Genomic DNA, 26,203 nt, shown 5'->3' with positions numbered 1-26,203 from the left:
GGAAGGCACTCCACACCACCAAGCCCACCTGAGCCTCAAGCATCAGCAATGGGTCCAGAAGTAGCCCCCAAGCTGCATGCCCCCTCCCTCAGAGGATTTGCCTAAGCTCCTTTTAAAGCTGTTCACGTTGGCGGCCATCATGGTATCTTATGCTAGCTTGTGCCAGAGTTTTAAGCGCATGCTTCCATTAAGGCTTTCCACAGTCTGTTCCTTGCAATGAGTTTACCCAGCTGCTCCTGCTTTGCATTTTGTTATTTCCTTGCATCTCGTTTTCGTTCTGGGATTTTGTAAGGCTCCCTACCCCTGAAATAATTCACTCAGATCTTTTACTATTAAAAAAAAGCACAATGCCTAACTTCAAGACATTTTTGTGTGTGTGTGATTTTAAGCAATCCACGCATGTTATTTTAGAACGACAACTTTGACAAGGAAGCACAGTGCTTTCCAGTCCAGTCCTTCACTGGGAGCTCTCAACTACAGTGCATGACACTTGACTCTACCTGTTTTTAACATACTTCCCAAAAAAGTTTTATTTTTTTATCCATGTGCTACAAAGATACATAACTGTAATGTTCTAGTTCACATTTACGATCAAATATTTTAAATACCGAGTGCGGAAAAAGTATTTTAAATAGCAATGACTGAGCATAATTAGTTAAAGACCAACAGCAGTGTCACAATTAACTTACTACACCGATTAAATTTATATGAGAACTCTAGGCATCAAGACTAGTTTTTCTTAGTGTGACAAGCTAACTAAACATTATTCTCTCTTTTAGCCACTTTAAACTACACACAGGTCATTCAAATGCAAGTTATTGGGTAATACAATGAAGTTTCATATCCCTGTCCATCTTCACTTGTCGCATGTTAAAGATAAACTCTATATCAAGGGTAAACAAGCTGGTGCCCTCCTGATCTTGTCAGATTTTACCTTCTACCAGCCCAGCTGGCAGGCCAGGGTGTGAGATGTAATACAGTACATCTGAAGCACACTACATTGGCTACCCTTATGCCACACTCTAAAGTCAATGGAGAATCTATTATGAATTTTAACCATTCTGAATGGCAAGGAGCCATTGCAATCCAGTGTGTTCATGTATGTATACAGAGTTGCAGTGAATTAAGAAGCTCACATACAATCCATTAATGCGGTGAAATGACAAAACAGGGCTCTGGAATGGAATCACTACGTTTCCATGGCAATTCTGAAATAGACGGACAACACTAACTAATGTACACAGGTTTTCACATTGCCTATGGAAACAAGGGAAGAAGCAGAACACAGGGTTGGAGATGATTTTCTACATCCTGTGACGTCTACGTTATTGGGTGGTGGTTGTGGGGGTTTTTTAACACCCCATAATACCAAAGTTGGAAACAACAGCATCATAATTTACATCAGGTTTCATAACACAGCTTTGGGCATTCAAAACTGATCTTTCAGAAAGAATTTCTGGCAGACGAAACAGATCAGAAATCTCTCTTCTCCTCTTTGCCCACCGAAGGCAATAGCAAGCAATTGTCAAAGACCAGAATGCAGGGTTGGACAGTGTAACATTAGAAGAGCTCCTACAAAACTCCCCCCTCATTCCTAAAGTATCCAGATTCTGATTAGGGGCACAGGTGACATTCCAAGCCAGCTAATCCAAGGGCAATACAAGAAAAACCAAGATGAGAAGCAGCTGTAGGCAGGCCACCTTATCTCAAGTGCACAAGGCCGAGGCTGATGTGGAAAGCAGCCAATTGGTAGAGAATTCATGGTTAAAAACACAGGAAAAGAAATATTCAGTCCCCCGAGAAAGTTTCCAGGTCAAAGAAATGCACTAGGATTTGCCCGAGGATCCTTCTGGTTCCTGTATCTGTAGGTGAGCCACACACCCAAGATCTGAAGAAAGGGAGGGGGGGGGAGAGAAGAGAAGAGAGGAAATAAATCATTTGTTGGGGATCATAAAGTTCTCAAGTTCCATATCCTACCACCACCACATTTTACCTAAGTAGCCAAAACATAGTAAACATAGCTGTCCTGGGAGGCCAGGTGGGGGCCAGACCGCCATCTGGTTGTGTTGAAACAGTGAGCAAGGGACGCAAAACCCTGAGGTTGGCCTGTCTGCATACTTGGGTTGGTGTGTGAAGGGAGCTCCATCTGACGTGGCCACACTCCTCTTGCATGAAAGAGCTCTATGCACATCTACAGTATAAGTATTCACATAGAGCAGATAATGGTAGATGTCAAGCTTGATGGACCTACTTTGTTTTGTTCTGGTGGTTTGTATTTTGTTTCCACAGGAGTCAAATTCGGGAGTTAAATTGCAGATGGAAGCAGCGAATGAACAATGCCTCAGAAACAGTTCAGATTTTTTTTAATAAAAAATGCATACCCTTATTATTTCCCAAGTGATAACTTACTTGACAAACCAATAATCAGTTGAATGACCAACTAAATGACAATTTTGCCACCACAGAAACCCGTAGCAATGATTCAAGAGGAGAGCTTGCAATTATTTTACGTCAGACATTTAGCACTGAAGGCTTCTCCCCAAAAACCTTGTTGCTTTTTACAAAGCAAAAGCCGTGTTTTTCTTACCTCCGTGAAACTAAAGAAGAGCCCAATGCCTCCTACAAATCTCAGCACCATCCCAGAGTATTCTTTGATTATTGGTGCACATGGGCGGCATGACTGTAGCTTAACACAGCTCTGTAATGAAGCAAAGATTCAATACACTTAAGATGTCATATATCCCAATGCATCAAGATCATTTTCCGTATACAAGGGATACTTCTAATTTATGTCCTTCCCCTCAAAAAAATAAAAAAATAAAATCCCTAGCGGTGCTGCTAATTTAATGGCCAAAATTCGCAACTAGTGTCCCAAGGTTATGAAAGTTATAAAAACACTCTAGGTGTGATTAAACTCCAATAAAATGCAGGTACCTCACACGCAAGGTAAACAAATTATTTCTTTCAAAGACAGGCAACTGTGGATACTTGATAAGAGTTAGCTGTCCAGTACTTCTAAAAACAGGCTTTGGAGTAGAAAATGGAACCGAGTTGTTTACTCACAGCCAAGCATGTGTCCGCTTCACTGACATTATTGAATCCGCAACAGTTTAGATTCCTCTCAATATCCTGCTTGGCGTTGTTTGTGTTGTTCCACCCAACTTCTAGAAGCTTGCTCTAGAATACATAAAGAAGTTATTTAGCAGGTCTTTGTCAACCATTTGACATGACAGTTCTTATTCCCCAGCATGGTTGTATAGTGAGATGTGTTGGCACTATCACCATTGTTCCAGATCGGAAATTTAACTGAACTAACCACACAGAAGAAATTCGTAGCTTTATGAAGGACACAGCTATTTATCTTCCTTCACTCATATCTTTATATGCCTTTGACCGTCTGGGACTTACGTTGTATCCAACGTAGTGCTAAGTTAAAGTCCCTTCGTGGTGTACAAGTTGCACTGGTGGAACACTGTGGTGCAAAGCAAATTGAAAACACACTACCAAAGGTTGTCACACAACAGATTGCACAAAAGAGCTGTTGTACAACAAGCTTCCACTAGTGCAACTGTTGCACAGGGATTCCTTTGTTGCACAACCTTTAAACTTCTGCCATGTGCTAGTAAATGGGCTGTTTTCTTTTTGGACGATTATCTGGCAATTCTTTGCATTACTACTTTCCTGGCTACAGCACACTCATGCTGGTCTTTTCAATGAGCTTTCCTTGACAATTGCAAAATCACTTTCCTGAGTCGTTGTGGCAAAAACCAGCAGAATAAACAGCGCTATGTGCAGAAACCACTTCCAACTCTATGCAAAACCTCTTAAACAGTTTCATGTCTTCACAGCAGATATTTAGATCTCCCAAGTTGTATACATCCCAAGCTCTGTTTGGGGCAGTTAATCTGCAAGTGGAGGCACCCAAAATTTAGACTTGCAGGGACGACAAAAATCAGATCCTTCTTATTGAAGGAGGGTCAGATTGACATGAAAGAGTCAGATTGGTTAACTTGATGGCTGGTATGATGGGTGTGAGGCTTGGGCCATACCTAAGTGTGTGGCAGCTTTTGAAAATTCCTGGACCCTCTGCAGCTTCCAAGTGGCATGCAGAGCATTCAGACATCAGTGGTAATGGGTGGAGGAATAAGTGTCAGCTGTGACGGTTCATATGTGTTTGAGAGAGGGTGATATATGACAGTGGCTGTGGAGCTCTATAACGCCATGTATCTGCCTGCTGCGAAAGGGGACCATTCTTTTCTTCAGTGACAGATGCAGATGGCCCCTCTTGGGAAGATGGAGGAGGGCTAATGGGCAAGCTTTATGACTGGCCTCTTGATGTCCACAACACAAGCACAGGAGGAAGGAAAGACATACAGAGCAAGAGAGCAAAGTACCATATTTTTCACTCTATAGGACACACTTTCCCCCCTCCAAAAATGAAAGGGAAATGTGTGTGCGTCCTATGGGGCGAATGCAGGCTCCCTGGCTTCAGCGATAGCAACACAAAGCCTCTGAAGCCTGCGCTCCGGAGGCTTTGCATTGCTTTTGCTGAAGCCAGGAGAGTCTGGTCTTTGAGGCTGGCGGTGGGGGAAAGCAGCGCTCCCCCCCACCAGCCCCACAGGCTCGGGGGGCAGTGGAAAAGTGTGCGACGCCTTCGCGCTACTCCCCTACCTGATTTTGAGGCTGGCAGTGGGGGGAAGCAGTGCTTCCCCCCATCGCCAGCCCCACAGGCTCTGTCGAAAAGCCTGCAGGAGCCGTGCACTCTTTAAAGGGTGCGCGGCTTCTGTGGGCTTTTCTACGAGGTGGGGGAATTCCCCCACCTCGTAGAAAAGCCCACAGGAGCCGCGCAGCCTTTAAAGAGTGCGCCGCTCTTGGGGGCTTTTCCCCAAGGAGGGAGAAGGGACTGACTGGCTGAGTCAGTCCCTTCTCCCTCCTGTGGGCTTTTGCAGGAGATGGGGGAATTTCCCCACCTCTCGCAATAGCAGGGAGAAGGTCTGGGAGAAGTGCACAAGCTGCGTGCAGCCTGTCCGCTGGTCCCAGAGCTGGGGGGGGGGGGAATCATATTTTTTCCCTTGATTTCCCCCTCTGAAAACTAGGTGTGCCCTATGGTCAGGTGCGCCCTATAGAGCGAAAAATACGGTAGTTAGCTGACCGACCATCATCCCATAACAGCTGTAAGAAACCCAAGTATTAGCTCCTGTCTTGACCCTTGCATGGGGCTGGTAACTGGTTATACTGTTGGTTAATCTGTACTATACTATACTAAAGGGACACGGGTGGCGCTGTGGTCTAAACCACTGAGCCTTGGGCTTGCTGATCAGTAGGTTGGCGGTTCGAATCCCCGCGACGGGGGTAGCTCCCGTTGCTCCGTCCCAGCTCCTGCCAACCTCACAGTTTGAAAGCACACCAAAGTGCAAGTAGATAAATAGGTACCACTGTGGCAGGAAGGTAAATGGCATTTCTGTGCGCTGCTCTGGTTTTGCTAGAAGCAGTTTAGTCGTGCTGACCACATGACCCAGAAAAACTGCCTGTGGACAAACGCCGGCTCCCTCGGCCAGTAAAACGAGATGAGTGCCACAACCCTAGAGTCGTTCACGACTGGACTTAACTGCCATTGGTCCTTTACCTTTTTATGCTATACTAAACTATAGTATATTATAGTATAAAGGGCATTGGTAAAGGACCCCTGGATGGTTAAGTTCAGTCAAAGGTGACTATGGGGTTTGGCACTCATCTCGCTTTCAGGCCGAGGAACCCAGCTTTTGTCCACAGACAGCATTCCGGGTCATGTGGCCAGCATGACTAAACCACTTCTGGTGCAATGGCACACCGTGATGGAAGCCAGAGCACATGGAAACACCATTTACCTTCCCATCACAGTGGTACCTATTTATCTACTTGCACTGGTGTGCTTTCGAACTGCTAATCAGCAAGCCCAAGAGGCTCAGTGGTTTAGACCACAGCGCCACCCACTGCCCAGTATCTCGGGCTTATATAATTGAAGCTTGATCTAGTCAGTGGACAATGAGTTTTAATGACTGCACTTGCCTACTCTTTAACCAATTTTAAATGCTACTAGAGAAAAACTATTTTGATTGCTCTGTATGTTTTGAATTGAATAGTTACAAGATTATTTCTAGCAATGACGCATATTCCTGCTCTTGCCCTGTTGCAAGACACTCTAGGCGCTTCTATATGGAAAAGCAGCACAGATTTAGCCACAGCTATGAGCGGTTTTAGGCGAAGAAGTCACAAGCCATCTCTTACCTGCTGTTCCTTGTTCAATGTCAAACAAGCACAGGAGACCGAAAACTGTATAATAAACACTAGCAAGAGAATAATCATATACTGAAGTTACGTAGTTAAGGTCAACAAGATCATGTGTATCATTCATGAAAACACAAAGTTACGGTAACTGTATGCACAAAATGGGGTTCTTTAGCCAAGAAACTAGGCTCTCTTGGCTTGGAAGAAATGGAATCCAGTCAAGAGGCAAAGTAAGGTAATCAGCACAGACAAGAGGATTTTTTTCTGGTGCCATTAAGGGTGAGAATCAGAAACAAACTACTCTAGACTATTCTGTTTTGGTTGATTGACCAGCCTGCCAGTCTGCCTGCCTTGGATCAAGTTGCTCTTTAATCAATCTTGGTTCAATCATTTCTTCATATTACCTCTACTGACAAGTGGCATTCCTAAGCCTCATTACTGGAAGTGCCTTTGCTAAGCCCCCACATGACACAAATGCAATGGAGGGCGGGATTTATTCCCCATCAATCATTTTTAAGCAGAAAAAAGGTCTTTTGTTTCTTATCAAAGAAAGGGTAGGATGGTGTAGGGGGGAAACTCTCTACTGACACCATTCTCTCCAAAATGCTGGCAGCAATCAGATGAGCCATTCTATGCATGTCTACTCAGAAGTAAGCCCCACTGAGTGCAAGTTCAATGGGACTTACTTCCAAGTAAGTGAATCTGGGATTGTAACCTGAAGTATTTTAGCGAGTAACCACTCTTCTTCGCAGCTATAGAATCATCGGCAGGAGGATCACTGGCTGTTATCCAAACTGGTATAAGCTCATTTCACAATGACAAAGAAATAAATTCCTTCATGTCTTAGACCTGATATTGGGGGATACTGTGCTAACAGAGATTCATCAGGTGCCTTCTGTTTCAACTTTTAAATATTTGCTGAAAACTCTTCTATTCCACCAGGCCTATGCATGGAAAGAACACATCTTTTCATAACAGTTAGCTGATTTTTTATTTTATTTGCACAGTTTTATATATTATTGTTGTAAACCATTTTGTTTATTAATTTTCCAGCAAGAACATCTAATTAACATATCAAATCAAATAAAAATTAAAAACTAAAAACTAAAATAAAAAAGTCCAATTGTCTTCCAAATTGTAATCTTAATTTGTTTTTTTTTTTTAACGCAATAGTGGAATACAAATATTTTTACAATTAAAAAATAATAAAAATCATTTTTCCTACATTGGGGTGGAGAATCTATAGCTCGCCAGATGTTGCTGGATAACAATGCTCATCATCCCTGAACATTGGTCATACTGGCTGGGGCTGATGGGAGCTATTAATAATAAAAATAATATAATTAATATTAGCTAACATTTGGCATCATATTTCTCATGTGATTTAAAAAAAACCCCAGACATCGCAACTTACAAAAAGTATAAAACATCCAAAATTTAGAACGAGGCAATAAAAACAAAAAACAATTAATTCATATTATGCACACACAAACTACAAACACACCTTGCCCCATAAAGGTTGGCACAATCAATATCAGCACAATACATAATCAATAACCAAAGACCATTAGAAGCTGGTAATTAATAATGAACAGCCCATCACAGACCAGCAAATCCAAGCAGAGGAGTGTCTTAATCTGGTGCTGAAAAGACAGGAATGTTGGCACCAGGTGGGCCTCACTGGGCAAATTATTCCATAAGTGGAAGGTCACAGCCAAAAAGTCCCTGTCCCTTGTCACTAACTCCGAAACTATCTCAGAGGCGGCTTTAAATGTTAATTTTAGGCATACACTGGACACTTGCAAGTCTAAATGCACTTTCTGTAGGGAGGAAATGCATGGATGAAAAGTCTAACAGTGGACAGATCATGTCATAGCCAGTGTATGTACATGATACAGTGGTGCTTCGCAAGACGAAATTAATCCGTTCCGCAAGTTTTTTCTTCTTGTGAGTTTTTCGTCTTGCGAAGCACGGTTTCCCATAGGAATGCATTGAAAATCAATCAATGCGTTCCTATGGAGACCGTCCGGGGACAGAGGGGAAGCGCCGCGCGCCTTCCCCTCTGTCCCCGGACCTGTTTTAAAGCAAGGGAAGGGGCAGCGGGGAGAATCGCTTCTCCCCGTTGCCGCCCCTTGGTTCAAAAGGGGTCTGGGGAGAGATGGGAAGGCGCGCGCGCCTTCCCCTCTGTCCCCGGAGATTGCGGGGCTGGCAACGGGGAGAAGCGATCTTCTCCCCGCCGCCCCTTGCTTCAAAAGAGGTCCGGGGACAGCGGGGAAGACGCGCTGCGCTTCCCGGCTATCCCCGGAGCTTGCGGGGCAAGCTTCGTTTTGCGAAGCAAGCCCACAGGGAGATGCGTCTTGCGAAGCCGCTAAGAAAACGAAAAACTCCTTCGTCTAGAGAGTTTTTCGTCTTCCGAGGCGTTCGTCTTGCGGGGCACCACTGTAAATCTATTCCAGCTGGGAAGCAGCTAGGTAAGAAATTCAAGCAGGGCTTTTAGGCAGCTGGGAAAGGGCAAGCAGGTCTCCCATGTACAAGAATTCTTCTCACTTTGGGCTTCTAAGTATGCACCCTACAATCTTGTGCGTAACATAAGCAGCGCTGCCTTCTAGAAGAAAACAGGATTGCTGCAGGAAGCGTAAGATATATAATTGCTTCAGAAAGCCCAGAAAACAAGCTGGCATTCCTTATCGGTGATCTGTAACTATTTCAAGGAAACCAGTTGTACCACTGTCTTGTGACCCATTTATAGATGGAGAACTGTTTGCTTTACGAAACAGCTTTTTTTGGAAAAAAATAAAAATGTCATTAACTGGGTCAGGGGCCAACCATGTGATCAATGTTCCTTGTGCTTTAGGTGACTCTGTGCATTTAGACTGAGGTGCAATGCAAGGAGTCGTCAAGGCAGATGAAGGGGGGAAATAGGGTTACAAATTGCTCTGTGGAAAATGGGTCGTGTGTTAGGAAAAACTGCCCAGGTCGAAGGATACGAAGAAGAGCAACACCTGGTGGTGTTTGATGGCGCCGATCAACCCCACCAGAGCAATCAGGAAGAGAAATATCCCCACAGCAATGACTACTCCGACCACCCGAAAGCTGGAGATGAGGCCAAAACCAATGCCCCATGCTGCAATTCCAATCAGCAGCAGGCTCACCAACTGGAAGGAAAGTGAGAGAAGAAAAAGGATTACTAGGATTTCCTAAAAAGCAAAACAGAGAAAGATATAAAGATGAAATCCATGCACATTGCAATTAGTCCCACAGAGCTTGGTGAAACTTACTACCAAGTTCAAGGTCTTACCTTTAGTATAATTTGGGACCTTAATATTTTGGGACCAGTTTCCCTGCAAGATCACATTACCCCATATATACCCACTCGACTGCTCCACACTGCAGAACAGTGGCATGTAATACTCACTTCACATCTGTACAAAATTGACCTTTTGAACTCCCTGCCTATTGACGCCTTCACAGCAATTCTTTGTAGTGCCTGCAAAAAAACTTCTTTTTCTTTTTTGCAAGCCTATCCAGATACATAGAATGATAACAGGTACTTTAATTTGGATTTTAGCTTACTGTGGAGTTTGCTTGTTTTTGAAGTGTATTAAATAGCTGCTTTTAACTGTTTTTATTTTATTTTACTGATGTCATTGTTTTGTCCTGCTCTGAGGGTTTTTTGTTTTTTTAAACAATCAATTGGTATATAAATTTTATGAAATAAATAAATAGAATAAAATTATCAAGCCAAGGATTGGGTTGCATAGCTCATGTTGAAAACTTTAAGTGAAAGTTTTCGTGTGTGTGTTTTAAAAAACAGAGAAAGAATGGGGGGGGCACATGGAAGAGCGGTGGATGGAAGGAAAATAGCCTTCATGCCCATTTTCCTTTTATACAAATTTTGCTTCCATGGAGCTTCCATTATGAACTGCCATCTACTTGTCCCAAACAACCAGGAAAGGATTGTTACTCCAAGCAAAACCGACTTTTTGCCAACTGGGATGAGTTCTTTCAAGTCACCAGTGCCTACAAACAGCCGAGGGAGAGGGGTAGGGAGTTTTTTCTCATGGGCAGTCCTATAACATTCTTGGAAATATTCTACTAGGAGGTCAGACCAGGCCGTTGTGTAATGACCCAGAAGGATGAATAATATGTTGTTGATTTGTTAGGTGCATTGTTTCGACACCCATGAGCAAGTGAAGAGAAGTGCTTTAAATTCACAACAATTAAGTCGCACAGGAAATTAATTGCGATCCTCGGCTGTTCAAACGGGTTGAGAAATATCACACCACAGAAGCGTAACTGCAGACTGAGCTGCCAACGTGTTATCTTCAGCATTCTCTATATTGCTGACACAGGAGGCAGCGAGATGAAGACTTGACCTAAGAGACGTCAATTGCTGGGAAGAGTGCATCCAATATTGTTAACAGGAATACAGCTTTTTACTCTCACCAAGCCCTTCTTGTCTGAATTTGATCAAAGCAAGTTTGAAAACCTTGGGGATACAGCTGTTTTTCCTGTTCTGGATGACATTTTGAAGTGGAAGATTAGGTTCAGCTAGGTCAGCTTGCAAGGTCATGTTTTATATGCAGGAAGCTCCTGCCTTTCCTGTGTTTCCGTAAACCACAGTACGTTTGAGCCACCTAAGTCTCTGCTATAATGTGGGAGAAGTGAAGGCAACATTAGATAGCAGTGAACTGAGAAGGCCAAGAATTTATCTTGCAGAAGTATCTGAAATTTGAAGGTTCACCTAGCAAATGAACAGACTGGACTGCAACATAAGTTGCAAGGTTTCGATTTTCAAAAAAGGTTCTTCCCAAACCAGTAATGATTTCATCCAGTACTCTAAACCGGGAAGTCTGCTAATACAATTCACAAAAACAGGAACCACCATCTTTTGAAAAAAGCCAGAATCCAATAGTTCCCATTGTAATTTTCCACTGATCATCAGGGCCATCTTGTGAAGCAGGCTTGAGTCATCCATGCACCTTCTAAGTGATAGGAGTTATTACAAGGGCCTTTGGTGTAGCTCAGACATCTTCTACGAGTTATGCCAAGCAGGTTGAGATGTTGGTTGATTGCACAAGTATTGCTAGCTACTTATTGTTTGGCATATCAAAACATCCAATGAAGTCAAAAATCTTTTATGAAGGGAGGGGCCTACATTTATCATGGTGTCACCAAAGAAAGGAATGAGGGCTTCTTGCTGTATACTCCACTAGGAGCCTAAATATACACACGTGAACAGCAGTCACGTTTTTTACATTTGCCTGTCACATCGCCTTGAAAGCTCCCAGTGATTTCTGCGCAAGAATTAATTCTTTTAAGCAAAATTGGTAAAATGGTCCCCAAGCTTCCAAAATAAAAGCCAAGAAGAACCGTTCAGTCTCTTGAGTAACATACTCACTGCTTGATAACAAAATTGGAGATTTGGTGATTCTTACAGGGCAATCCTATGCATACTGATGCTGCAGAAAATCCCACTGAATTCAAGGGTGGCTTACTCTCAAGTAAATGGGTACTGTGTTCAACAACACACTCCCAAGGATAGGACCACAGCCTAAATAAGCAACAAACACTTATTGGAAACATCTTTCTTGCAACAAAAGCTAGCAAAATATGGAATCTGCAACCATCTGAAGCAGTGGCAGGGAACTGAGGAGCTGAAGGCTGAATGGGACCCTCAGAAGTCTCCTCAGGCCACAAATCCCCCCTGCTCTGCTTCACACCCTGTGTTTTCCCCTCTGACTGAAATGTGTACCAAAACACTAATGATTTCTTGCTTTCCTGGACAGAGAGGGATGTGAGAATGTGCGTAGAAACTAGTCTACCATATAAAGGTAACATTTACATTGGTTTCTCGGCACATTTTCGCCTCTGGCATTCACTGACATGTGGTCCTTGAAAGGTTGCCAAGAAGGAAATGTGGCCTTCTGGCTGGAAACCATTCTCCGTCCCCGCTCTAAAAATTTGCCTAAACCACTTATCCAGTTGTGCAAGCCAGTCACGAATGTGCCCCTACCCGCTTTGCCTAAAGGAAGGAATGGTTTAGCTCAGTGGTGTCCTAACATTTTCAAAGAGGGCCAGATTTGATGAAGTGAAGGGTCTTGGGGGCCGGCCAAAGTTGCTGACCTTCTTTTAGGATTGAAGTTGTTGAGGTTTTTTTTAGGATTTTACTCCGGGAAATAAATTATAAATTGCCCCAAAACAGACTTTGGACATGCCTGGTTTCGCTCAATACATTATTGATGCCAAATGTTCCACCTGTCCATGGGCAGGAGTGGCTATTATGTTACAGCACAACAGAAGCTTCCTCAAGGAAACTAGCAGGTCTATGCCATGTTCCACTCAAACTGAGGCTGCGGGTGCAGCAACTACATCAGAATGGCTTGACCCTGACCCTTATGGAAAAACTTACTTGCCAGCTGAGGGGAAGAATCCAAGGAGAGGAAAAAATGTTTGTGTGTGTTCGTGTACAATGGTTAGTTTAATTTATTATGTTTTGGGGAAAGGGCATGTTTAGGACTTCCTTCATCAACTTATGTGGGGCTTTATGCACTGACATTATAGGAGGACTGAGTTAATTTTCTTCTTTTTACGTTTGGCTGGTTGAGTACTTCTGTGATGGTTCCCCAATTGCTTCACTTAGTGTCTATTTTTGTGTGTGTTGCAGCCTGTACATTTGTGAAACATTTTCTGTCAGCTACATGTTTTTCTCTTAAATTTGCTGTAACCAAATAGGTGTATATAAGCTCTGAGTTTTGTTTCTTCGTTTGTTTTTCTTTGATATGTAAAGTCATAATAAACGGTTCTTTCTTTTTTAAAGGGCTTGACTCTCAGGAGTAAAGCCAACCCAAGTCGGGTGTTAAGTAACCAGAACTAGAAATTAGGTACAAGCACCCAAAGCAGCTGTCCAGACCAACCATGTTCCAAAGGGCACCAATGAAGCAGGGAGTTCTCCATGAGGTGCATTTTGGGGTGCCTTGAAAAGGATACAACTCATACTCAACCAATTCAGATACAAAGCTCACAAGATTACCACAGAAATTAGAGAGGTCCCTATTTCAGGTCAGGCTCGTTATCCGTGTAGCCTTGTATTACAGAGTCCGAGACCCTGGAGAACATTTGCTAGTGCAGGCACCCCTAAACTCAGCCCTCCAGATGTTTTGGGACTACAACTCCCATCATAACAGGACCAGTGGTCAAGGATGATGCGAACTGTAGTACCAAAACATCTGGAAGGCCAAGTTTGGGGATGCCTGTGCTAGTGATTCCTTCCCATCACCTATTAGCTGCTTCCCCCATCCCACTCCAGCCACTCTCAGCATGCAAAGCAGACTAGTGTGGGGTTTTTTTTTGTTTTTTTGAAGCACAACTGCAGGGAGGGGACTGACATTTTTAGGTCAGAGGGCCACAATCCCCCATGAAAACCTTATGGGGGAGTTGGAGCGGGAGGTGGGGGACATGCCAATGTGGCAGGCAGGGCCAGAAGCAAAAGTAGGCTGGGTGAAAAGTAAACAGGGGCAGAGCAAAGGATGTGACTCACCCTTGTACAGAAAGCTACATTCCGCCCATGCAAAAGTCAGGAGCTTCTAGATACGCATTGAGGGTTTATGAGGAGCGTGGTCTGGGAGGAGGCAAGGCCTAGAGAGTCCCAAGGGCCAGTTTCAAAGGCCTGGAGGGGTCCTTCGGTCAAAGATTCCCCACCCCTGCACAACTGGACACAGCAGAGGGCTTTCTCTGTGCCCCCTCCAAGATAGCAGGAATCCCTCAGGAGTGTATTCCTTCAGACATTTAACATGCCCTGTTAAGATCTTTTCAAGGGATGGATACCACCCACCCACCCACCCCATCCTGTTTCTAGGCAGACAGGTACAGCAGATAACAAAGTTATTGCTCTTCCGTTGTTTAACTGTAGTGTTGTTTTATTTTCCTCCCAGCATTTAATCACAGAATCCTAGACTTGGAAGGGACCCTGAGGATCATCGTCCAACCCCCTGCAATGCAGGAATATGCAGCTGTCCCACACGGGGCTCGAACCTGCAACCTTGGTGTTACCAGCACCACGCTCTAACCAACAGAGCTGCTCCAGCACAACCTGATATTATTATTTACATTATTGCAGCCCACCCTGAGTGCTATAAAGAATGCCACAATTCTCCTAGTTAATTAATTTCAAAAACTACTCAAGCGTCCGGATTTTTAACCAGTATCAAATTTTAACTTCAAATGGCTGCAGTAATCCCTTGGAAATCCCTAAATAGCTCTCCAGAGTCCAGCATTATTCAAACACCTTGTTTACCAGTCTCCTTGATCTTGTTCCCCCGCCTACTCCAGTTCCCTGCTCCAAGTACATAAAGGCAGGTAATCAAACTGAGCTGACAGGTGTAACTTACACGTCCCGTAATTAAATGCCTAGCAGATGACGAATGGCCAGACCCAGAGATGTTCCACACATTACGGGGCAAGAGATGCACCTTTGCCATGGTTACATCCTTGCCCACAGTGTCCAAATCACACACATGTATCCGTGATGTTTTCACATGTTTGTGTCAGGATGTAGTGTACGGTGTGGCTTTTGACATATTACGAAGAACGTCCTTGGAAGGGATACACCCCTGGCTGACACAGCATGGTCAGCTTTTTCTTTTTCTAATAGCACAGGTGAGATCCTGCTCCACTGTATCCGCCCCAGGCTTTCCTCTACTCCTCCAGTCAGTCAGTCAGTCAGCATCTCATACCACTTAACACTCTAAGGCAGCCTTTCTCAACCTTGGGTCCCCAGATGTTGTTGGCCATCATTCCTGACCACTGGGTCTTGCTAGCTAGGGGACATCTGGGGACTCAAGGTTGAGAAAGACTGCTCTAAAGTCTCACTGGCATATTTTTAGTTGACTGTCTCCTCCGTCTTCCATTTTGGCTTCCCCCTACCCTGGGGAAAAACAAGTCCACAGTTACATTAAAATCTTGGATATGTCTGTCAATGTCTATGGAGAACTCTCTGCTCTGTCCCTGGGGACATTTTTCAGTGTGGACCAAGGAAAGACCTATGCAAATATTCTTTCTACATATCTTTTTTGCCTCCTTTCTTTCCCGCCACTTCATTCTATTCCCCCTCCAACTCAGTTGTCAGTATACTTCCTCTCAGACTCTCAGGATTATGCACTGCCTTAATTTTTCTGATTCCTTTCAGCTTTCCCTTTTTAGTTTGGTTCCTTTTGGATTTTCGTTTTAGTTCTTTTCCTTTAAAGTTTTTTTCTTTTTTCTTTTTAAAGCTACAAACATTGGCATTACTCCATGTCTAGTGGTACCTCTCTCTTGACCATGACTGATGCTGGTAAGTGTACACATGGGAAGACTTGAAGCAGTATTATTCTCTAGGGTAACATTGTTTGAGCTTGGTTTTTTAGGATGCAATTCAGAAAGTGAAGTTACTGCATTGCAGGACTAATATCATTATAATAACCATCATTATTTACAGGGCCGTCTTTACTCAGGGGTGTAAAGGGTGCGGGGCACGCAGGCGCCGAATTCTGGGGGGGCACCAAATGTATACCTACTGTATACCGGTCCCTCTCAATTGGCGGCAGTGAAAAGCAATGGAACCAAAGTCCCCTCCCCCCTGCTCTGTTACTCTGTAGAGTACTCCGTAGAGTCCAATATCCCTGACGAGTCAGGTAACAAAAGCATTTTTTCCCAATTTGTTGTTGTTACAGGTGAGCGATTCCCCCCCAAAAGCTAAACAACTTTGAGTTCGCCCCCCCCCCTAAAAAAGGTCAACAACTTTGGCTCCTTCCAAAAAGCTCAATAAAAGTTAATTTTGGGGCGGCAAAACTACTAAATTTGGGGGTGCTGGGCGGATCTTTGTACCCCGGTGGCGCATATGCTAAAGATGGCCCTGATTATTTTTGGGGGGGAGGGAAGCAACTGCTGTAAGAAGTGGGCACAGGAATCCACCCATTCTGTTTGTGGAAGCGTCTGTGGAATGTGAGATTACCCTGTGGGGTGCCACATGGTTCTGTCTTGGGCCCGGTCTTATTCAACATCTTTATCAACGACTTGGATGATGGACTCAAGGGCATCCTGATCAAATTTGCAGATGACACCAAACTGGGAGGGGTGGCTAACACCCCAGAGGACAGGATCACACTTCAAAACGACCTTGACAGATTAGAGAACTGGGCCAAAACAAACAAGATGAATTTTAACAGGGAGAAATGTAAAGTATTGCACTTGGGCAAAAAAATTGAGAGGCACAAATACAAGATGGGTGACACCTGGCTTGAGAGCAATACATGTGAAAAGGATCTAGGAGTCTTGGTTGACCACAAACTTGACATGAGCCAACAGTGTGACGCGGCAGCTAAAAAAGCCAATGCAATTCTGGGCTGCATCAATAGGAGTATTGCATCTAGATCAAGGGAAGTAATAGTGCCACTGTATTCTGCTCTGGTCAGACCTCACCTGGAGTACTGTGTCCAGTTCTGGGCACCACAGTTCAAGAAGGACACTGACAAACTGGAACGTGTCCAGAGGAGGGCAACCAAAATGGTCAAAGGCCTGGAAACGATGCCTTATGAAGAACGGCTAAGGGAGCTGGGCATGTTTAGCCTGGAGAAGAGGAGGTTAAGGGGTGATATGATAGCCATGTTCAAATATATAAAAGGATGTCACATAGAGGAGGGAGAAAGGTTGTTTTCTGCTGCTCCAGAGAAGCGGACACGGAGCAATGGTTCCAAACTACAAGAAAAAAGATTCCACCTAAACATTAGGAAGAACTTCCTGACAGTAAGAGCTGTTCGACAGTGGAATTTGCTGCCAAGGAGTGTGGTGGAGTCTCCTTCTTTGGAGGTCTTTAAGCAGAGGCTTGACAACCATATGTCAGGAGTGCTCTGATGGTGTTTCCTGCTTGGCAGGGGGTTGGGCTCAATGGCCCTTGTGGTCTCTTCCAACTCTATGATTCTATGATTCTAAGGTAGCTCATATGAAGTCTATCTACTCCAGGAGAATGTCTTCCACAGTAGTCAACCGATGGACTTCTCTAAGTCCACAAGCAGGTCGTGAGGGCAACTGCCCACTCCCTAGCAACTAGTATGCAGAATCAATCTAATCTCTGAACCTGGAAGTGGGATATATATATTGATCCTGACTTGTGGCCACTGACCGCCTATGGAGAGAATTTGTCCAACTCCATGTTAAAGTCATTTAAGCTACGTATGATCCAGTGTCACATTTTGCAACAGCAATTTCTGTAGGTTAACTGTTTAAACATGTTTCACTTCCAGGTGGATATCATGTTGTACAGTATTTTATCCTGTTCTATTTTGATATGGTCTGTGCCCTAATTCCAGTGCTTTTGGGTGGGAGTGGGGGGGAGGGGCATACTCAGAGGTAAGTAGTACCAGCACCTTTTTCTTCAAATGTATGGAACTTGCTGTAACAACTTTGTGGTAAGTACCAGCACCATTTTTTCCTAGAAAATAATTATGACTGATTAATTCTGTTCAATCCTAAATTACCGTTGTACTATAGAAGTCCTCAATGTTTTGGGGGTTGGAGACATAGTTGGAAGCTTAAGGAACTTCCACTGGCAGCTCAAAATATCCATTTCACAGAAGAAACAGTGTCTGAGGTGGCGGTTGTGCCCATGGGCACTGTCTTGGAGACCCCGGCACTATATGAAGTAACAGCAAAGACTGTAAAGCATTTTGTAAACTAAAGTAATTCTGGCCCACTTAAGTGTCGTAGGTTCCTACTTCTGGCTCAGTTAGCCAGATGTAGCTTCCACTGATTTCAGTGGAGCTCACTTTCAAATAACTGTGCTTTGGGAAACATACCGGCAGTTTTGTTTTTAAAAAAACAAACAAAAGTTTTGTCCAACCTACAGTCCCAGTCAAAACACAGTGATACAGGGCATCTTCAACAGATTAAAGAGTTCACTGCTGCCACATCAGGGAAACAAAGAATAAAAGCTGTGATCACACGGCTTATAGGCAAGCTTCCTAAACAAAAGCACAGGACTTAAACTTAGCAGGAAATTACTTCTCTTTATGTGTTTTAAAGTGAAAGGGATTGAATACAAAAAATAGGTTCAAGAGATTAATAAAGCCTGTGGCATTCAAAAAATATATATCAACATCAAAAACATAAGAGACCATTTTCCATAATATTTAAATGTTACTATTTTGCAACAACAAAACAAAGGGAAAAAAGCAAGGCAGGCAGCACAATCCTAAACATGTCTACTCAGTTCCATCCAGTTCAGTGAAATTTACTCCCAGGTAAGTGCTAGAAAGGATTGCAGCTAACATCCTGCAGTACCTTGGAAACTAGGGAGTTTATAAGGTTCCCGGGGCAGAATTGACTTCATCACCTGACAGGTGTAGTAAATATGGCATGTAAAGGATAAGAGCTAAGGGGGAAAGGTAGATGTCGAGTTTACCTGCTGCCTGGCCCAGTTCTCTTTTTTTAATATAAGGCTACGTCATGGAAGATTTTCCAGCTCAATATGACCCACAGCACCCTTTTTGCCATTTTCTCCTGGCAGGTGTCTGCTTGTCCCTGGAAACAGATGCCTAGCAGGCAGAAGCTCAACAAGTGAAGCTTCCCCCACTGTTGGGAGGGGGAGAGACCACGCTGAATTATTACTGCCTGCTCTGCAGTCGTGTTAAAGGCATTGGGGCAAGGTGGGCAACCTCGACGGGGGAAATTTCAGCGCCACACAAAAAAACCAAGCGAGGAGTTCGCTTCCGGAAAAGGGAACACCCTCCTCCCCCCAAAAAATCCCAGCTTGTGGCCACGCAGCCCTTTACACCGGCGTCAAGGCGCTTCCCGGAGCGGATTGCAAGCTGCCCCCTTCCTCCGCCTCACCCCAACAGGTGCAGCCGGCGCGCCTAAGGGGCCGGGCGGCTTTTCAGGGGCCGTTGTCTACCCGGTTTCCCAGGCCAACTCGGGAGGCTCCGCTTGGCGACCGCCCAGGCCTCAAAGGTGGCCCTTTCCCGACCCACCGGAGAAAGGGAGAGGTGGGGCCGATTGCCTCCGGGCGGCGAGGGAAAAGAGGTGCGCCAGAGAGGCGCGCCCCGCCCGGCTCCCCCCGACGGGCGCCTCCACTCACCGTATAGAGCAGGTTGAGGGCGCACAGGCAGTTCTTGGAGCAGGAGAAGCCGCCGCAAACCATCGCGCCTCTGCGCTTGTGGCCGCCGCTACTGCGGCGATCGCCTGCCGATCGAGTAGCTTTCAATAGCTCGGGGTGTGGGGTGTGGATCTACTCTACCCCACCCGCTCTTTGGCTGGCTGAGGAGCGGTCCTCAGCTGCCGGACGATCGCACGCTCCTGGCAGAAAGGATCAGACGCGGCGAGGGCGGCGGAGAAGCCCCTGTTTCCCAGCGAGCTGGAAGAAGCGGCGGCTGCACCAGCTATGGGAAGCTCGAGGGGGCCGGGCCAGGAGCAGCAGCCAGGCGCGCCCATTGGCTGGCCGGAGGAGACAAAGGTAAAAATATGGAAATAGGCGCCCGGCCCGCTGACCCGGCGGGGGCCGAGATCCGGGAAGGGAGGGGCGCCTCGATCGTGGCTGCGCGCGAGGAAATGGGAGAGCCAGAGGCGCCCCGAAAGCCAAACAGGCGCACGCCCATTTCTGGTTGCACCGGCGTCAAAAAGAGCTTTGCGCCATTTTCTGCGGGTTCGTGGGTTTCCAGTGATCGACCACGGTGGAAGGCCAACGTGGTGCCCTCCAGGTGGTGGTGGGCTCCAGGTCCAATAGTCAGTGGGGATGGGAAGTGGAATCCAATAACATCGGAGGGCACCAGGTTGGCTACTCCAATCAGTTGCCTACCATCTGTTCTAATCAATCACCTTTGGTTGTGTGCAGTCTAATCAATCAATCAATCAATCAGCCTTCAGGAAATCTTATAGGTCTCTGTGGTCTTTCGGAAGGAATAGGTGCATCCCAATAGTTATCTGGACCATTGTTTAAAGTATGTTGGAGGCTGAATCGTTGTATTTTGAAACTGTTCTTTTTTATATATATATATGCCAGGTTCCTTGCCACCCTGAGACTGAAGGCAGCATCGACATCATCAGAATAAAATTTTGGTTATGGTGCAATGCTATGGGTTTTTTGGGGTGGGGGTGGTAAACCTCTTAGACTTAGAAGTTTGATTACAATCAGGCAGCTTTTAAATGTAGGGGAAATATGTGTGTTTACTCAGAAGTAAGTCCCACTGTGCTCAATGCTGTCTACACTCTAGTAATGGTGTTTAGGATTTAAATCTTTGTAACAACCTGTCTCGGGTTATCTTAGCTACAACAGCACCCTTAACACAGTACAGCTCCCAGAATTCTTTGAGGGAAGCCATAACTGTTTGATGTCATAGCGCTATAAATGTATATTATGCATATGGCCAAAGTGAGCACTACCGGGCTTTCAGTCTCTATATTAACCAACTCCCAGAGTTCCACTTCTGCCATGTATTTGACAACCTTTATGAACTCTGTACTCCATTATGCAGTTGGTCAATATAACATGAACGGTTATGAGTATCTGCACACTCAAGGCATTTTATTTCAGTGAATCGCCCAGCTAGCTAGGGTGAAAAGATAAAGGCCTGTGTCAATATTTGGAGTGGCAAGTCCACAGTTTAAAGAGCAAGCTGGCACAGATGCTACGTCATGCACAAGTCACATTTCATTCAGCAAAGTCAAAAGGAGGGAAGAGGCACTAGGTAGAAAGATGCAAGTAGGCTGCCCATCTGCAAAGGGTAGAACATGTTCGAACTGGTATGAGAAGCATTATGGATGAAACATGTATGTGGGTGAAAGGACAAAAGTCAGGGATACCTGGCTTACTAATATAGTACATGTGAAAAGGATCTAGGGGTCTTGGTGGACCACAAGCTTCACATGAGTCAACAGTGTGATGCAGCAGCAGCAAAAAAAGAAAGAATGAAAAAGCTAATGCTATTCTAGGCTGCATCACCAAAAGTATAGTGTCATAGTACCACTCTATTCTGCCTTGGTCAGACCACATCTGGATTACTGTTTCCAGTTCTGAGTACCACAATTTAAGAAGGATGTTGACAAGCTGGAGTGTGTGCAGAGCAGGGCAACCAAGATGATCACGGGTCTGGAAACCAAGCCTGATGAGGAACAGTTGAAGGAGCTGGGTGTGTTTAGTTTGGAAAAGAGGAGACTGAAGGGAGATATGGTAGCTGCAGTGGACCCACCACTTATTACCACCAATTAATAATGTGGCAGATCCACTCCCACTAGCTGCCCCCAATTAAATATAGAGCACGCACCTTGCGGTACACCTTGCGGGACTTGTGTGAGGGAAAACTTAATGATTTAGACTCTAAAGACAAGCTTTATTAAACAAAAAGAAGTTTATAAAATGAAGTGAGTCAAGAAATGCGTTCTTTCATGTAGAAGTTAATTTATTTACTTTAAGTATCTATGAGATGACTCAGTCTTAAACACAATACTATAGGAACAACTCTTTGTAAACTTCAGTTACAAAAAAATCAAGTGTTAACACTTCAGGTGGTAAATATCCAGGTTTCTAGAATAGTTGGTAAAATGCTCGACTCCGTTTCTGTCACTTAGATCTTACAATTAAATACTTTTGACACCATCCCACTTCCTTTATAGCTTAATACTTTGGCTCACTTCTCCTCAGTTACCCACTCTTTTAACAGTCCTACACCTGAGGTATTCTCAGACCCAGTAGATCACCTCACCCCTTGGGCTAGGAGTCTTCAGTACCTAGAAGAACTCTCCCCTCCTGGCTATACTGACACCCAGGTAGCCTGCATTCCTACAAGATCTACCTTTCCCGGTTCACTCACAGCCTTCCCAGGACACTCCTGTCTCTATACCTTTCCAAGACCCTCAACCAGGTCTCCCTATCCAAGCTGCAAGACTCTGTCCTCTCGCTATGGATAGTCTCCTCACTGTGTAAGTTGAACTTCACTCAGAACCAGTTCTCCTTATCTCATTCCCTAATTCCCAACTCCAATCAAACCATATTTCTTAACCTGAACCTTTGCCCCTTCTCAAAACTAAACCCCTGTCTAACCTTCTCCCTCAGAAACTGCTCCTTTTATTCTTCCCCCACAAAGTGACTCTGTAGCCAGTCCGTGAGAGGCTCTAGCACACTGGTGGAGTTTCAAAGGAACTGCATCACCAGACTCTGCTGTCCGTCACAAAGCCATCTTCAAATATCTAAAAGGCTGTCACGTTGGAAGATGAAGCAAGCTTGTTTTCTCCTGCTCTGGAGGGTAGGACTCAAACCAAGTTACCAGAGAGGAGATTCTGACTAAACATTGGGAAGAACTTTTCTGACAGTGACAGCTGTTGGGACAAGAGCTGGTGGACTCTCCTTCCTTGGAGGTTTCTAAGCAGAGGTTAGATCATATATGACCTAGTTCAGATCCCTGTATTGCAGAGGGTTGGACTAGATGACCCACATCGTCCATTTCAACTCTACAGTTCTATTATTCTATTATTCCTCTTGTTGTGAGCCAGAGTAGGTAGCAGTTGTGCACCTGATCCACACTGGGCTCCTGGCGTGCCTGTTTGATGTGACAATCTGCACTGGTTTACGCATGTGAGATGCTCTCTCTTTTTTTAAATGGTCCATTTTTCTGAGTGCAATAAAACAATGTAGGAATGCATGCAAGGAACTACCATCCTGTAAGCATGAAGCTGTTCACTGGGATCTGTGCATTTTCTGAAATGGGACTGCAGTGCAAATCCGGAAGGACGTGCAAGTTTGAGTTTTAAGGTGGTTTACAAAAAAAGATCTGCTGTCTAGACATATTGACACAACTTCATAGCCTTTCCTGCAACTCCGATACTTTACACAAGCAAATGATTTGGTGGAGCCAGCAGAAAAGCAGAGATCAAATAACCAGAGTCATGTTCCCGTTGACATAGCTCTGAATTTTTCAGCATCGCCTTCCACTGTCCTGGTCCCTTTCCATCATGCATTATTAAGAGGGGATCCCCTCCCCCAACTGACTGGCAGTCTTTTTCTCACCTGGGGTGGGGCTGGGGAAGCAAGCAAGAATTGGGGAGAATTAGGAGCAAGCAACCAAAAATAATATTTGCAACTTCACATTTTCACAGGCACAAATAACTTTTTTTTTGTGTGAGGACAGTTTCACTCTACAGACTGTAAAGTTTAGGAAGCGAAGTAATCACAGCTGGAGGTGAACTTTGTACTGTGAGTCCAAATATATTTTACCCAGTTTGTGTAATCTGATAAGGAGAAGTCACATTTTCCCCCAAGACTCAAACAAGTTGCTGGGGAAATGCTATCCCCTTCCTTCGTGAAACCCAGCCGTACACACTTATTTACCTGGATGTAACTCCCATTGAACTCAGCGGAGCTTAATTCTGAGCAGAAATAGGTAGGATTGCAGTGCAAAATTAGTTATTGTTATCAAAAGCCACATGTGTGTATGTGTGCAAGATTCAGCTTTTGGCACGCAACTGCACATGTTGATGGACAGCAATCAACAGACAAATGGACAAGATAAACCTGGTTCACCCAAACCCACTGAATATACTTGTAGCTGCACATAATATTTTTGCACACCCGCAAAAGTGATGCAAAGCCTATGGTGCAAATATTCTAAGACAGGTGGTGCTATGTGTCAGATGCAGCGCATGTGTCTTCTTCCCAAGGCTGATATTTTATGCATAGCACAGTTCTTTTGCACTCGCGTAATATTGCTGCTGCAAGCAGACTTGCAGTGTCTGTATTCTTGCTTGCTTGCTTGCTTTGTTTTGAGTCTCCTTTATCCCTGCTCCGTCTCACGCACAGTCCTTGTTTCTTTCAGGCCCCTTTGTTGTCTTTCAATGGCATCGCTGGCAAGTGGACAATATATCTAAGCAGCGGGAATCATCGCTTCCATGGGAAAGGGCAGCAACTTTCCCCTGGTGACCCCGTGCCTTCTCTGGCTATCCGTGAGTGAATTGAGCAGACGATTGATGCTGTTAGGATATTGGGGTTCAGGACTCAATAACCCGTGGGTTCTGCCTGGACAGCCCATGAGATCCAGTTGTCAGTCAAACAGGACCTTTTTTGCATACCCTCCAACATTTTCCCGATAAAAATAGTGACATTCTTAATAATAATAATAATAATAATAATAATACCCCACCCATCTGACTGGGTTGCCCCAGGGACTCTGTACAACAAACACATATAAAAACATAATAAAACATTTTTTAAAAACTTCCCAATACAGGACTGCCTTCAGATGTCTTTTACAGATTGTATAGTTACTTATTGGTTTAGGGTTCACATAACTCCATATGCTCCAACATTTCTCCGATGAAAATAGGGACGTATAGTAGAGGGTGAAATACCCAAGAAAGTGCTTATTCTTTTCCTCTATGCAGCAACAGCGGCCAGAATAATTTATGCCCAAAGGTGGAAGGACAAAAATAGTCCCACAAAAGGAGACTGGCAGAATAAGCTGATAGAATGTGCTGAGCTAGCAGTGTTGGCTGCAATGATAAGAAATGGGGATGAGTTGGATATAAAAGAAGAGTGGGAATACTTTGGCAAATATTTAAAGAAACATAACAAATCAGATTAGTGGGGTTAGATATATGAGCAGCAGTTAAAAATAAGCAGAAGAGGGGTGGTAATTAAGGCGATACAGCTCAACAAGGACTACGGTAAATAGAGGGATGTGTGTGGGAGCCAAAGAGTGTAAGATAAACAATGACAATTGTATAATTGATGTTCTAAGATATATAAAATGCATAAATGAGTGTGTGTGTGTGTGTGTGTGTGTGTGTGTGTGTGTGTGAAAATAGGGACATACTAAGGAATTTGGACCTTCTGGGATCAGTTCAGATACCTGTCGGCTTCTGTAAATCATGGACTGTCCCTGGAAAATAGGGACACTTGGAAGGTCTGTTTTCTTAAACACAACATAGTAGCCAGCAAGTAGTTGAAGGGTGGCGCAGCAAATATGAGTACAGCACACACTTTTATACACTTCCAAGCAAAGGGGCAGTTAGGTCTTTTATTGCTGTGCTTCCTTCTACTATAATCATGAGGTGTAGCAGCTTTCTTATCTTTCCTTCCTTCCTTTGTCCTTAACAGTTCTAGCAATAGCTCCTGCATACATGTTTTTCCATCCTTCTCTTGCAATGACAACCTTCGCATTCCAACCTTCACTTGCTCAACCTTGCTCACCCACATTTCAATCTTTAATGTTCTCATTTCTGTATATTTTTCCCCTCCAGCAACACAAGGCCGTGTTGCAGACTTTCTCTTTTTCTTTCCATGGGCAGGGCAGTTGACCTTGATCGAAAGGGATTCATCCATCCTATAACCACTTGGGACCCTGCTATTTCTGGTGGCTTTCAATTGTATGGATTTCTTGTACAGTTTACCTTACCTTCTCTCGCTAGGCAGCTGTGTAACCCAACAGAAGGCAACTCAATGTGGCCCATGAAATATGTGCTGAGGCCTCTTCAAATCTGGAGCTTCAAAGATTTGCTCATTGTCCAATCTGGTGCAGAGCTTTTGTTTGCTGGCTTTATGGTGACTTTTGAAGTGGATCCTAATACAAAAGGTTGACAATACTGCAGCTTTGGAGCTTTTACATATTTAGGCGGTTAAGATTGTGTATATATGAGTATTGCCAGAGTTTTAAGGTCAGTATAGGGATGAACGAATCTGTCAGTTCAGCGTCTCATTTTTCCCATCTTAAATTCATGGCTCCTCATTTCTGTAGCAAGGAGAAATTAAAATTTTACATCACTGTAAAATTTACCAGCATCTTAGTGCAAATTTCTCCCAATTTTGGCACACATTTTGACAAATATACACAATTTTTGGTTAGCATTTCCCCCTAATATAATGCCTTTTTGTGTGTTTGTTACACTAATATGTGCATTTTTAGGCATGCTTTCCCCTAAT

General features: G+C 44.3%; 1 protein-coding gene and 1 long non-coding RNA gene across 3 annotated transcripts; one reads left to right on the top strand and one right to left on the bottom strand.

Moving 5' to 3' along the window:
• Positions 1 to 501: 501 nt before the first annotated feature.
• Positions 502 to 19,648, bottom strand: TSPAN13 (tetraspanin 13). Its single transcript, XM_079947964.1, has 6 exons — positions 19,376 to 19,648; positions 9,255 to 9,422; positions 6,268 to 6,348; positions 3,064 to 3,177; positions 2,588 to 2,698; positions 502 to 1,888 (listed from the first exon to the last, which is right to left on the bottom strand). The coding sequence occupies exons 1-6, from the start codon at positions 19,436 to 19,438 to the stop codon at positions 1,814 to 1,816; spliced, it is 612 nt and encodes a 203-aa protein (XP_079804090.1). The 5' UTR covers positions 19,439 to 19,648; the 3' UTR covers positions 502 to 1,813.
• LOC307199851 lies at positions 19,641 to 25,796 on the top strand. 2 transcript variants are annotated; one of them, XR_013832236.1, is made up of 3 exons: positions 19,641 to 19,750; positions 24,102 to 24,228; positions 25,693 to 25,796. It is a non-coding gene; the product is annotated as an uncharacterized lncRNA (long non-coding RNA). The 2 variants fall into 2 exon arrangements; XR_013832237.1 differs by lacking the exon at positions 19,641 to 19,750 and adding an exon at positions 19,901 to 19,967.
• Positions 25,797 to 26,203: the final 407 nt, after the last annotated feature.

The sequence above is a fragment of the Podarcis cretensis genome, assembly GCF_951804945.1.
Source record: "Podarcis cretensis genome assembly, chromosome: 12".
Lineage (NCBI taxonomy): Eukaryota > Metazoa > Chordata > Lepidosauria > Squamata > Lacertidae > Podarcis > Podarcis cretensis.
The sequence above is the reverse complement of the archived record's forward strand: the minus strand, read 5'-3'. Positions and strand labels throughout refer to the sequence as shown.

Coding starts and splice junctions, on each gene's coding strand:
- TSPAN13 (XM_079947964.1), bottom strand. CDS start 19,438: ATGGTTTGCGGCGGCTTCTCCTGCTCCAAGAACTGCCTGTGCGCCCTC. Junction 6,349..9,254: donor ACCAGGTGTTGCTCTTCTTC/GTATCCTTCGAC, acceptor ACGTAACTTCAG/TATATGATTATTCTCTTGCT. Junction 1,889..2,587: donor TCTTCTTTAGTTTCACGGAG/GTAAGAAAAACA, acceptor CCCTTTCTTCAG/ATCTTGGGTGTGTGGCTCAC.